This window comes from Tamandua tetradactyla, chromosome 9 (genome assembly GCF_023851605.1).
Source record: "Tamandua tetradactyla isolate mTamTet1 chromosome 9, mTamTet1.pri, whole genome shotgun sequence".
Classification (NCBI taxonomy): domain Eukaryota; kingdom Metazoa; phylum Chordata; class Mammalia; order Pilosa; family Myrmecophagidae; genus Tamandua; species Tamandua tetradactyla.
In genome coordinates, this window is record NC_135335.1 from 44,792,034 (window position 1) to 44,804,373 (window position 12,340).

Below are 12,340 nucleotides of genomic sequence, written 5' to 3' on the forward strand. Positions count from 1 at the left end.
AAATTATTAAATGTCACACAATGGTTACCTGAAGCATTTAGCCCCTGATGCAGAAAACAACATCACACACACAAAAAGTCAACATTCCCACCACCCCTTCTTTTGAGATGGTCTTCTGCTACCCCAGGGATCATTCCATATCTTTTTAAATATGAGGCAAAAAATGCTTATTTAACAATATGGAAAGATGTCTACAAAGTGAGGGTAAAAACGATCAAACGTAGTATGGACTATATGATTCTATTTTTATAAACAACATCAATATCAAAAGGTTATACAACAAATACTACTAAAATATGACTACTGAGTATCTCTAGGTGGTAGGATTAGAGGGGATTCTAGTTTTCTTTGACATATCAATACTTGTCAGTATTGTCCAATTATTTTATAGTGAACATGAATTACTCATACAAGAAGTCATAAAAAAATGAGAACACAAATGAATGAGCATGCTGTATCAACATGCTAAATACATGTACCCCGATAGCATGATGATCTTCAAATGCAAAACACATAGCTGTAGGAAAGGAAAATAGAGAAAAGTTGAAAGAGCAGCAAAACCAACACAACAAACACCATATAAAGGCACATGGCAGAAAACAGATGAGAAAATATCTTCAAGAAATGCTAAGTCTGGCTGTCCAGCTTGGATATTCCGAACCTAAGCACAGGTATGCTGAGACAGGGACAGAACACAGCATGTTGGATAGCATAAGGGGGCAGAGTTAAACAAGGAAACGTGCATGGAAGGGCCACTTAAATTGTATTCACCTCAATGGGGGATCCAATTTTCACTGGTAATGGTCAATAATAAATTGATCTTTCATCCAGAAAATAAAACTAAAATATATCAAGTTAATTTTATTCTCTCTTATATTTAACTAAATTTAGGAAAATAAGTGTAATTACACAATAATGCTTAGGATGAATAAAGAATGAATCAAATGATTGGGGGGCACAATTTTCCAAATAGATAGTAAGATAGCACATGGCAACATCCCCTAAATCATATTTGCCTTTCCCAGCAGAGGCCCAAAAAAATATATCAATTTTACAAAACTATCCCAGAGTCTCATCACTTTTCCTGACAGTATTCTCTTTTGGGAAGCATCCAGTCCATTTTCTCATCTTCAGTAGTTACTGGTACAAACTCTGGCGGACCTTTATTTGACAACAGCATTTGCATGGGACTGAAGTAATCCTTCAACAACAGGTTCGTGTGTTGCATGAAATCCTATATCTTTTGCAAGATCTGAACTTAACATTGCAACCGATTTGCACTAGGTTGTCAAATATGTAATATTCGGCCATCAGAGAAGGATTGACAGACAGAGATGGAGAAGCGATGGGCGGGGTAGGATGCCAGTGTTAAGTGAGAGGGATGTCTGAATGGGGATTAATTAGATAAGTGGTCAGTTTGCGGGGGAATGCTCTTACATTATGACAGCTTTTGCTCTCCCAGGCAAACTCATAACTATAGGGGATAAGACAATGAATAATTGGATAACAAGGACCCCTGTAAACCACTGGCCAAGTCTTTATAACAAGCATTACCTACCTCTGGATTTTATTTTATTCTCCAAGAATTACATAACAAATCTAAGAAGGGCATGTGAAACTGGTTCATTAGGCTGCAGGTCATTTCTTATTGAAGTTGGAGCAGAAAAAATATTCCTTCTCCTCCTAAAAGCACAATGGGGTCACTGGTGGCCCAGCCACCTTTGTTTAAGAACTCTGTTTAAGGTTAAAATTCTTAACTTGGTCTGCAAAGCCCCGCCTGCCTCCCCAGCTCCATGGGCTCTAGCCCCACTACCATTCTTTTGGTCTCTAAGCCTGCCACATTCTCTTCTGTGCTGTGGTCTCTATGAGTGCTGTCATCCTCACAGAGACGCAATTACTCCGTCTAATCACTATTATTATAGTTACTACTATAGTAGTTACAGCATAATAATAGTAATACTATTGATAATAGCAGTTCTCATTTCTTGAGTGCTCATCACATTTCAGGCACTGTCCTATGAACTTTATTTCTAAAGATGGCCACCACAATAAATCCTTTCTTGCATATTCTCCTTACGATGAGACTCTGACATTCCTGCCGTCAAATGTGCCTCTGTCCCTTCCCCTTGAGTTCACGGACAACCAACAGAGGATGACAGAAGTGACGCAATGTGATTTCTGAAGTGATATAGCTTCCCCTGCGTCTCTCTAGATAACGTGCATCCTGTGACCCAGCCACCGTGCTGCGAAGGAGCCCAGGCTGCAGGGAGAGGCTGCAGCCCCTAACCCCAACCGCCCACTGCCAGGCCTATCCTATGGGGGTGAGAGGGAGGTTCTGCGATATGTCCAGTCACCTGCAGCCACCACCTGACTGCGAACATATGAGAGACCCTAAGCAGGAAATTCCCAGCTGCACCTACCTGCCAACCTCCAAACAGTAAAGGAGAATAAAATCACGGTTGCTGTTTAAACAACTAGATTTTAGGGTGGTTTCTTCTGCAGCCAGAAATAACCAGAACCTGTATCAATTCTCCTTATCCCCGCATCATCCCTGAGGTGGGTGTCATCTTTATCCTGTTTCACAAATTAGCAAACTGAGGCAAAGAGTAGTTAAGCGGCGTCCCCAAAGCAACACATTTTCTAAGCAGAGGAACCGGGATTTGAATGCAGGCTGTCCCATCCTAAAGGTGGGTGACTCTCTGTGATCCACGTCCTACCTGTAAGGAAACTGCGTGGAGCTCTGGTTTCAGAAAATGTTCATGTTCAGATGCATGTCTAAATGTTTAATATTCATCTAATACTTGCTACTCTTCCCTTCGACAAGGGGAGAGCAGATCCCCCGGCAGGCACTAAGAAAAAACTATAAGAACAGTCTAGCTAGAATTTAATAAGACTTAAATTTTTATTTGGCTCATTCTGATACAAAATTCTTCTCACAGGCCTCATTACACTTGTTCACCTGCTGATTCAGGAGGTTAACTCTCCTAGTTACGGAAAAAACGGGACCCCTGCGCCCTTAGCCTAAGCAGCCTCCTGCAATACTTCCCTGCTCCTTCCTCATAAATGCACAGCCCCCATTCTTCACAAACACGTCTGGGAGTCGATGGATAACTTCTAAAGACCCGTCTGTGAGTCGATGGATAACTCCTAAAGACCCCGACTTTGTCAGGACAGTTTCCCCTCAAGCAGCTTCACACTCCCGGTCCCGTGAGCATCCGCTATCCTCCCTGCGGGGACCGCAGCCCACTGACATCGCCCCAAGGCGGACCCTGGGTTTCCGCAGGGTCAAGGGCACACTGCTGCCGTCCGGAAACCAGACCTTGGGCCGGGTGAGGCGCCCGATCGCCCAGCACCAGGCATTACCTGCAGCCTCTCGATGATGTTGCGGTAGTCTCTGGAGGCAGCCAGGACCGAGTCCCGGCGGGCGGCGTTGCGCGCCGACAGCCGCCAGTTCATGGCTGTCTTCTGCACGATGTTGTGGGACTTGAGGAAGAGGTTGTTGACCTGGCTGTCCAAATCCACGGGGATGGCGATGGCCCGGCTCTTAGCTGTGCGGGAGAAAGACGGCTTGAGGGAGATGCCCGAGGGACAGACGCATCTACGTGGCCCGTCGTTACCGATCGGGGCAGGCTCTTCCGTGACCGCGATGTGTCAGGCTTGCACGGAATGGAGCGTGAATACAGAGGCGCGCGACTTAACTTTAACATCTGTTAGGTGAGGGTTTCTCAGGGTGGATTCTGGGGTGGTCAACAGCTCTGGGGACTGCGGAAATGTTCTAAGGTCATTAAATCTGGGCAAGTCAGAGTTAAATGGGTTTCCTTAATGAATCAGGATCTCTGATGGTTAGAGTGTTTTGATAACTATCAAGACAGGAAACCCCATTTGTCCAATGAATCGGTTTTCCAAAGAGTCTCTCTCAATTTGATTTTCTATAAGCAATGTACAAAAGGCCAACTTAAGCCAAACAAATTACAAAATATAACATTTATGACATAAGCCATCCTTACTATCTAGGCTCTTCATTTCTTCTATTAAAAAAGGGACCATCCTAGCCATGAGAAAAGTGTCAGGATGTCCCCCCCAAACCTGAGGGTCCCTGGCCAGTATTCCTCAAAACTGTCAGAGTCATGAAAAACAAGCAAAGATTGAGAAACCAAAACAGACCAGAGAAGGCTGGGGAGACGTGACAACTGAATGCTATGTTGGTAGCCTGGACTGGATCTTGGAACAGAAAAAGGACATTGGTGGAAAAACTGGTGAACTTCAAATAAAGTCTGGGGTTAGTCGGTAGCGATGTATCAGTGTCAGCTTCTCAGTTCTGACAACAGCACCAGGGTGACGTGAAGTGTTGGCGGTGAGGGGAGCTGGATGAGGAATGGACAGGAAGGCTGCACTAGCTTTGCAACTTTCCCGTAAATCTCAAATTATTCCAAGATAAAACATTCAAGTAAAAAAAAGATTACTAAGATCGATGATCCTTTTTTCCCTTTGGGAAATCGACACCCTCCCCCAAATAGTACAGCTATTTCCTTCTTTCGGTGTTACAAAACACGAGAGGCACAGAAGGTGCTCTATTTATTACCTGCGCCTGATTATAAAAACAATTCCTACGTTCTGAAAAGAGGACTCTAAGAAACAATTGTAGAAAACCCAATTGAAAAAAAAACAAGCTGTAACTTAGGGAAAGGAGCCATCAGCCAGCCAATAGCCTTCTAACCGTTTACTACAGAAAATGGGAAATTAAGAAAAAATACAAATAATATATTTTTTTAAAAAGCAGGATGTACAGGACGCACTCATCTCAACTAGAAACTACGGGCCTTGGATTCCCTTTCTCATGTCTGGCAACTGAAACAGTGGACTCTGGGTATGGATTTAGTCAGGAGAAATTATTTCCCCAAAAGGTATCGGAACCAGCTCCAGAGCAAACGGACTATGCAATTTTTATGCCCTGCCATTTCACAAAAACAAACTCTCCTGGTCTTTTTGTATCACTGCCTAGAGCCCTGGAACGCTTACCTAATGAGTGTTGGGCTTGCTAAGTCAGTGACTTCCTCAAATGCTGACAACTAATTTCGTGGCAAGGACTCACATTTCCTTTGACCTCAGTAACAACGTCCCTTATGATGTGTGGAGAGGGCTCCCACTCGAGAACCTGATTCTGAGATATCACGTCATGAGGGTGTGGCGCTCACACTGTGAAGAGCCTAATCCCTTATGGGGGAACACTGCCACATACATAATAAAAACTTAAACACAGCGATACCTCCAAATGAGACTAAAGGGAATCAGGCAAGGAGCCCTGAGCAATCAGTATTTGGCGGGCAGCTACTAAATGATGCTAAAACCCCCACGGGTGATGATTTTCTGGCTAATGTTCACTGGGATCTAAACAGCTACCACAAGCAGAGAACTCTGTTCTCAACTTTAGGCAAGACGCTTATCCCCTCTCAAGTGTTTATGTGGACTGTGGGGGGGAGATAAGTGAGAGTCTGATAAAGTCAGTGGAGGGAGCAGCAATTTTCATAACTTCTTTTCAAAGCTGTCTGTGAGACGTGAGATGCCTGGGGAAATGGAGGAGGGAAAGGAGAACCATTCATCATGAAGAAGCAAGGGGAAGAGGGTACCATTTCTGAGAAAGGGTGTTCCTCAGGATACTGACAGGTGCTCTGCGGGAAAAAGAAAAAGTTTCCATGTGGTCAGATACGTTTCTGCGATTAAACAAATTAGTTTCTTGAAGGAGGGACTTCCCAGGGCCCTGCACAAGCTTACGTGCTCTCTGACTTGCCAAGAGTTGCTTAACATTTACCCACGGAATCTTGTTTTTCCAGACCCATCTTATTCTGGGACTCATTGGCTCTTACTTTGGGAAATGCTGGCTTAGTAGCTAAAAGCCAAGTTTGTGACTCAAGAAGACTTTTGGTTCCAATTCGGGCTCCACGACTTCCTGTCTATATAACCTTGGGAAAGTTATCCCAAGTGCCCAATAAATGCAGACTTTGTATCTGTTGGGCAATTCGTTCTCATCACGTTAAATCCGAACCAAACTGATATCTTACCAACATCGGAGAGCACCCGAATACAGCTCTCCACAGAGGCTTTCTGGCTCGGCATCAACCAGTTGCAGTGGTAAACCCTGAAAACACCTTGTAATAGTTGCACGAAGACTGGCTGGCGAGTCTGCAAGAGAGGTCAAAAGAGATACAGGGTAAGAGGTAGGCTTTGTTTTATAGCTTAGGGGGCCGTGAGGAGTGGGCACTGCCACAAACCATGTATTAACGCATCTTTGGGCAAGAGTGGGAGGGAGCTGCTTGTTTATCAGCTGATTCCAGAAGTCACCTTGCTAAAGAAGAGAATTCAGAGGTATTTTAAGCCTATGCACAAACTTGATTTTATCTCTCTAAATCTGGCCACAAGCAGGAGTAGTGAAATCAAAGTCTGAGAGCCTGTGATTCTCGTCCAGCCTGCCTTCTAACTTCAGGCAAATTACCTCACCTCTCTGAGCTTTACCTTAACCCGACATATGAAGTAAGTGGCTTGAAGCAGATCGATTACAAAGTTTTTTCCAGACAGAATATTCTATGAGTAGAATCTGGATTTCATTCGGCAAATACGAACTGATAAGTGGATCTTGGTTAGAATGCTATTTACCGCTTCATTTCTGGCAATGTCTTCAATGATATAAAGAAAGACAGTTGCGATGGTAACTCTTATAATTATTCATTTACTGAAGAAAAGTACTTAGAAGCTTACTACATGGTAGGATTTATTCCTCTCTCCAAAGGTATAAATTTATACTCATTTTAAAGTAAAAGGACTCAAACTGACATTTACTCCACTTGCAAGGTAACTGGATATGATAAGCTGCTCCACCGGTCTTTGGTTTGTGTGAAGGAGATTTACTTAGCTCATCCAAAAAATAAACAAATAAATAAAACAGCTGGAGGCTAATATAGCAAAGGAAGATGTTTTTAAAAACTCTAGAAAAGTTCCTGAGATAAAAGAAAAATAATTCAAAGCGCTACAAAAAAGAAAGTCAGTAACAAGAAAATAAAACAGAATGATAAAAAAGTCAGAGCCTCTACTATAAACGTTATTCAGATAACTCCTATTTATTCAGTATGTACCATGTGCCGGGTGCTTCACATATGATCTCATTTGGGCCTCAGTAAGAATTCTAAGTCATAGATGTTATCTCCATGCTGCAAATGAAAAACAAAGGCCCTGAAAAGTTAAAGAAAGATTCAAAAGAACTTGGAAGTGATGGCAGAGCAGGTAGTCAACTTCAGGGCTCTGTGATGTCAAAAAAGTCTGCATTCTTTCTACCAAGTTCACCTGAGAACCAGAACGTTCTTGTCTTCTTCAGGAGGTACCTTCTGTCCTGTATCTCACAGCTGACCAAGAGAGCACATTGTGTTACTAACAGATGACAGGGGCACAGGGAGCCTGAGAAATGTGCTAAGAAACCCTGCTTTTAGTGAGGAGATGCATGGCTACAGTCGACCGCGCCTTAGTCTTAAATCCTGAGCTAACGCAAAGCAACCCAGGGGAGCAGTCACTTATCAAGGGCACTTATCTACACGCAGGCCCTGTGCTGAATGCTTCACACACATCTCTTCTGACCTTCACCATGACCCTATGAAGGAAGCAGTAGGAAAAGCACCACCCTATTCACCAGTAAATGCTGGAGGGAGATGAGAACCCAACAGCACAATACCAAGAAAGATGGGTCCTTTGACTAAATTAACTTCAGCTGAGTTCACATTTATAGAGCACTTGCTCTGCTCCCATCTGGCACGTGGATACACAAAAGATGACTACATTGTCAGAGTAGCTGCCTCCTTACCCAAATTCAATGGGCTTTCCCACTGTCAGTTCGCTAGACCTCTTGGGAAAAAGGGGCCCTGGCTGCCTATCACTTTCTTCCTAAATTCTCCTGTCTTGGTTCCTGAGTTCCCACTGCCTCTATGACAATGCCTGGATCTTCCTCCAGTCTCTCTGAAACCTCATCCTTAAGTATTTCTGCTTGGCACAGTTCCCTTCAAGTCAGCCCCTCCATTCTTCTGGCTGAGAGTTCAACTAGAAAAGTGGTCTCTGCCACTTTCCTGAGTCTCATGCATTCATTGATTCATTTACTCACTCAACACCTTAGCACTGTGCCAGGCACAGTACAAGGTGCGAGGGATACAGCAATATATAAAGCAACTGTGCCTATAAGGCGTAACTTGTCCTCACAGAACCTGCAGTCTAGCAGAGGGTAGTACAAGCTACCATTTATTAAAGACCTACTATGTGCCAGACATTGTCTAAATGTTTCATAAATATTCTCTCTCACTCTCACAAAAACCCTGCAATGATATCATATCCCTGTGTGATATAAAACAAAAGGGCTTTTGAAGTTCACGACCTACCCAAGTTCCCAGAGTCATAAAGGGGCAGAGCAGGGATTTGAACTCTGTTCTGTCCTGTTCTAAATTTTTGGAAGAGCTTGAGCAGGTCTGCTGTTAATTCTTCTTGGAATGTTTAAAATTCCCCTGTGAAGACATCTGGTCTTGGGTTTTTCTTTGTTGGCCGTGTCTCATTACTGATTCGCTGTTGTTACTAGTGATTGTTTGCTGAGATCTAGTTCTTCTTGAGTTAGCGTAGTTTGTGCATATCTAGGAATGTGACATTGTATATTTCTAGGACATCTAAAATGTCCAATTTGCTAGCCTATAATCATTCACAATGCCCTCTTACAGTCCTTTTTATTTTGGTTGGGTTAGTAGTGATGCCTGCCTTTTCATTTCTTGTTTTAGTCATTTGTCTCTTTTTGTTTGTTTGTTTTGTCAATCTAGCTGAAGGTTTGTCAATTTTATTTATTTTAAAAAAACTCACTTTTGGTTTTGGTGACTCTCTCTGTTCTTTTTATTCTCTATTTCGTTTATCTCTGTTCTTTATTATTCCCTTCTTTCTGCTGGCTTTAGGTTTCGTTTTTCTTCTTTTTCTAGTTCTTCCAGTTTTGAGATTAGACCTCTGATTTGAAGAAATCTTTCTTCTTCTTCAATGTAAGCAGTCAGAGCTACAATTTCCCTCTCAGCACTGCTTATGCTGTACTCCATAAGTTTTGGTATGCTGTGTATTCATTTTCATTTGCCTCAAGAGATTTCCTAATTTTCCTTGTGATTTCATCTTTAACCATTGGTTGTTTAAAAGTACATTGCTCACTTGTGAGAACGAGGAGAGAGTCGCGGAACCATGAGAGAAAGGTGAGAGAATCACAGTCTATCAGCCTGGGACCTCCGGAGATGGAGAAGGAAAATGACTGGAGAGAAAGCCAGCAGACGCCGCCATGTTCGCCACATGCCCTTCCAGCCGAGAGAGGAACGCTCAACGACATCGGCCTTCTTCAACCAAGGTCTTGCAGATCAGCAGTCAGGAAAGGATGTTGGACCTGGGTGAGGATGGATTTGGATCCGCCATAAAAACTGGAACTGAAGAAGACTTTCTGGACCTGTGTCTGTCTCTCACTGACCCTAACCTCAATGCCATGGTCAACATCCACGCAAAAGTGACTGTCACTATGCAGCTGCCAAAGTTTCCGATCAAATTCTTATTCCCAGAGGATGCACTGACAGGAGCAAAGCAGGGTCCAATCTTGAAGAAAACTGGGTTAATGGGAAGATTCTAAAGTCAAGGAAAGATAGGCTTAGCGTCAGGACAGGAATGCACTCACTATGTTCGGGATCTAGGGCAGGAGTTTCACCATCAGAAGAAAGCATGTTCCAAGAACTACAATCAGGCCATATCTAAGCAGGTTCAGAAGACTCTCTGTAAGTGACAACTATTCGGCCTAAGTCTCACGAACTGCTGAAAGTCTCTCCTGAATAGAGAAAAAAATCTATCCTGTGCTTCGGGAGGGATTTAATAGGTGTTTATTGAAGGTATATAAATGCAAGCAAAATAGGGGGTCCACAAGACAGAAGAAAATTCCAGAAAACTTATCGGGGAAGAAAAACAGGAGGAAGGAATAAAGATAGAAAGGGTGGAAGGGAAAAAGTTATATGTAATTTATTCCCAGAGAGACAATTCTTATCAGTTATTCCATTTAATCCTTTCAACAACGTTTATTATTTTTCATTTTACAAATGAACGAGAGGATTAAGTAACCAACCTAAAGTCAAACATATAGTAAGTAGGGCAATTATAATATATTCTTTTAACAACTGTAACAACTGTATCACACTAATGAAAGCTGTTAATAATAGGGGAATGTATGGGAACTCTGTATGCTCTGCATGATTTATCTGTAAACCCACAGTTTCCCTATCAAAACCAAACAGCAACAACTGCAAAAACATAATGAATGCCAGAGCGGAAATTCAAATTCAGATTTATTTCACTTTATCACTAATTTCCACTGTACCATCCTTTCTTCATGACTCCAGGCAGATAATTTCAAGGGGACTCCTCTTGACAGGTTCTGTCTCATCCTCTCTCACCTGTTGTGGTTGGCTTCAAAATGCTGGTTAGGTTGGAAGCTGCCGATTCAGTAAAGATGAAGACTATTGGCAACTTTGTATCATTTTAAGATACTAAAACCTCATATTTTATGATTTATAAAATATACTTGTATTTAGATTTCAACTGCACAAATTGATTTTATGTTGGCTTTCAGTGGAACTACTTACTAGTACAAGTTTATGGAATGGATACTTGCTCTTCCATCTCTGATTTTAAGCAATTTTCTAGGTTTCTTATGCCAGGGCTTGATAGAATTTAAGCCAGTGTTTTCTTGACACATTTGGATATTAGAAATGTGTTAACTTTTGATATTCAAATATTCACTTAAACTCAACTCCCACATCACACTCAGTTAAAATGGTCTCCCTTTCTTCATTTAAGCCATACTTGGTCTCAGAGATGCACAAAAAGGACTTACATAAAGAGGCTATGGCTCAGAATCTATTTTTTCCCTCTTATTCCACCTACCCCACTGGACTAGCTCTGTTCTTGTTCTTACCTGCTAAAAACCAAGAAGATGGATCAAAAAATAAATGGAAAAGTCCTTCAAAAAAAAAAGCACATTGTTTAATTTCCACATATTAATGAACCTTCCATTTCTCCCTCTATTATTGATTTCCACCTTCATTCTGGATGTGGCAGAGAAAATATATTGCATGAGTTCAATATTTCTGAATTTAAGGAGACTTGTTTTATGACCAGAGATATATGGTCTAACCTGGAGAATGATCCATGTGCATTCAAGAAGAATGCATACTCTGTTCTTGCGTGGTGAAGTGTTTTATAGGTGTCTGTTAGGTCTAGTTGGTTTTTATTCTTCTTTAAAGCCACCCAAATTCTATTCTTTTTCTCTGAATCCCACATTTCAGCTGCCTCCTGCACAGTCCACCTGCACCTAAAATGTATCACAGCCAAACTCAAGTTCACCATTTCCCTCCATCACAAATGTGGATCAGAGGGAGGGAAGAATGAGGTAAAAATCTAGCTGAGGAGATAAGACGTATGGCTTTCAAGAAGAAAACAAAATAAAACAGATAATCAGAGCCTCAAAAATAGTATTCCTTGACAATAAGTGTTCTGGAAAGCCTCCATATAAAAAACTCTAAAAAGCAACTTGGACTTTATATTCTGAATATATATGGATGAAATGGGCCCTGTCAGGAAGTTACACTATTTATGTTGAAAAGGGAAGACAGGATAAGAAGAATAGAAACAAAGATGAAAAATCAAAACACAAATACCCGTTTAATAGTTTTCCATTTAACTGATTTGGCATTTGGTTTTGCAGTATTGTTTCACAATCTATCGGAGAATGGGTATTGCCACAATTGTCACTTTAAATCACAAGAGAAGCAAATCCAATCTTAGTAACACAAAGCAGCTTTCCTGCGTGGCTCTTAGTATAATCACAATGGGATAGGGAGCACATCCGGGCCTCCAATAACTTGTGTACTTGGGAACTAACAAGCTCCTATTCCCCAAGTACTCAAGAAGTCTGTACAGACACTCTAAAGGCAGCACCGTAACAGTTAATCATCAGCTTAACTGCTGAAGTCATTTCTAAACTAAACAGAAAGTTACCATCAGTCCCTAGGAAAGCATTACCTCACTAAAAGTTTCAGAGTTCAAGCTTCAGAGTCAGACAGAACTATACTGAAATCACGGATACACTACACAAAGCTGGGACCATAGCTGGCCATTGCATCCTACGGCTCTACGGATTCAAGATTTTGAAACCATCAGTGCATGGAAAATCATCATGCGGGGCTGCTGCCTCTGCACAACTCCAGGGGGGCACCATGCACATGGAGTGCAATGATTAAACAACTTCCTACTC

At 42.0% G+C, this 12,340-nt stretch overlaps 1 protein-coding gene across 7 annotated transcripts in view; it reads right to left on the reverse strand.

The window, feature by feature from the left end:
* ITPR1 (inositol 1,4,5-trisphosphate receptor type 1) overlaps nt 1–12,340 on the reverse strand; it is a 355,613-nt gene that overhangs the window by 132,988 nt on the left and 210,285 nt on the right. For all 7 annotated transcript variants that reach the window (XM_077116692.1, XM_077116687.1, XM_077116688.1 and 4 more), the window contains 2 exons: nt 6,060–6,180; nt 3,364–3,548 (listed from right to left, as the gene is read on the reverse strand). In XM_077116692.1, the coding sequence (XP_076972807.1) occupies nt 3,364–3,548; nt 6,060–6,180 (306 nt within the window). The remainder of the gene's footprint in view (nt 1–3,363; nt 3,549–6,059; nt 6,181–12,340) is intronic.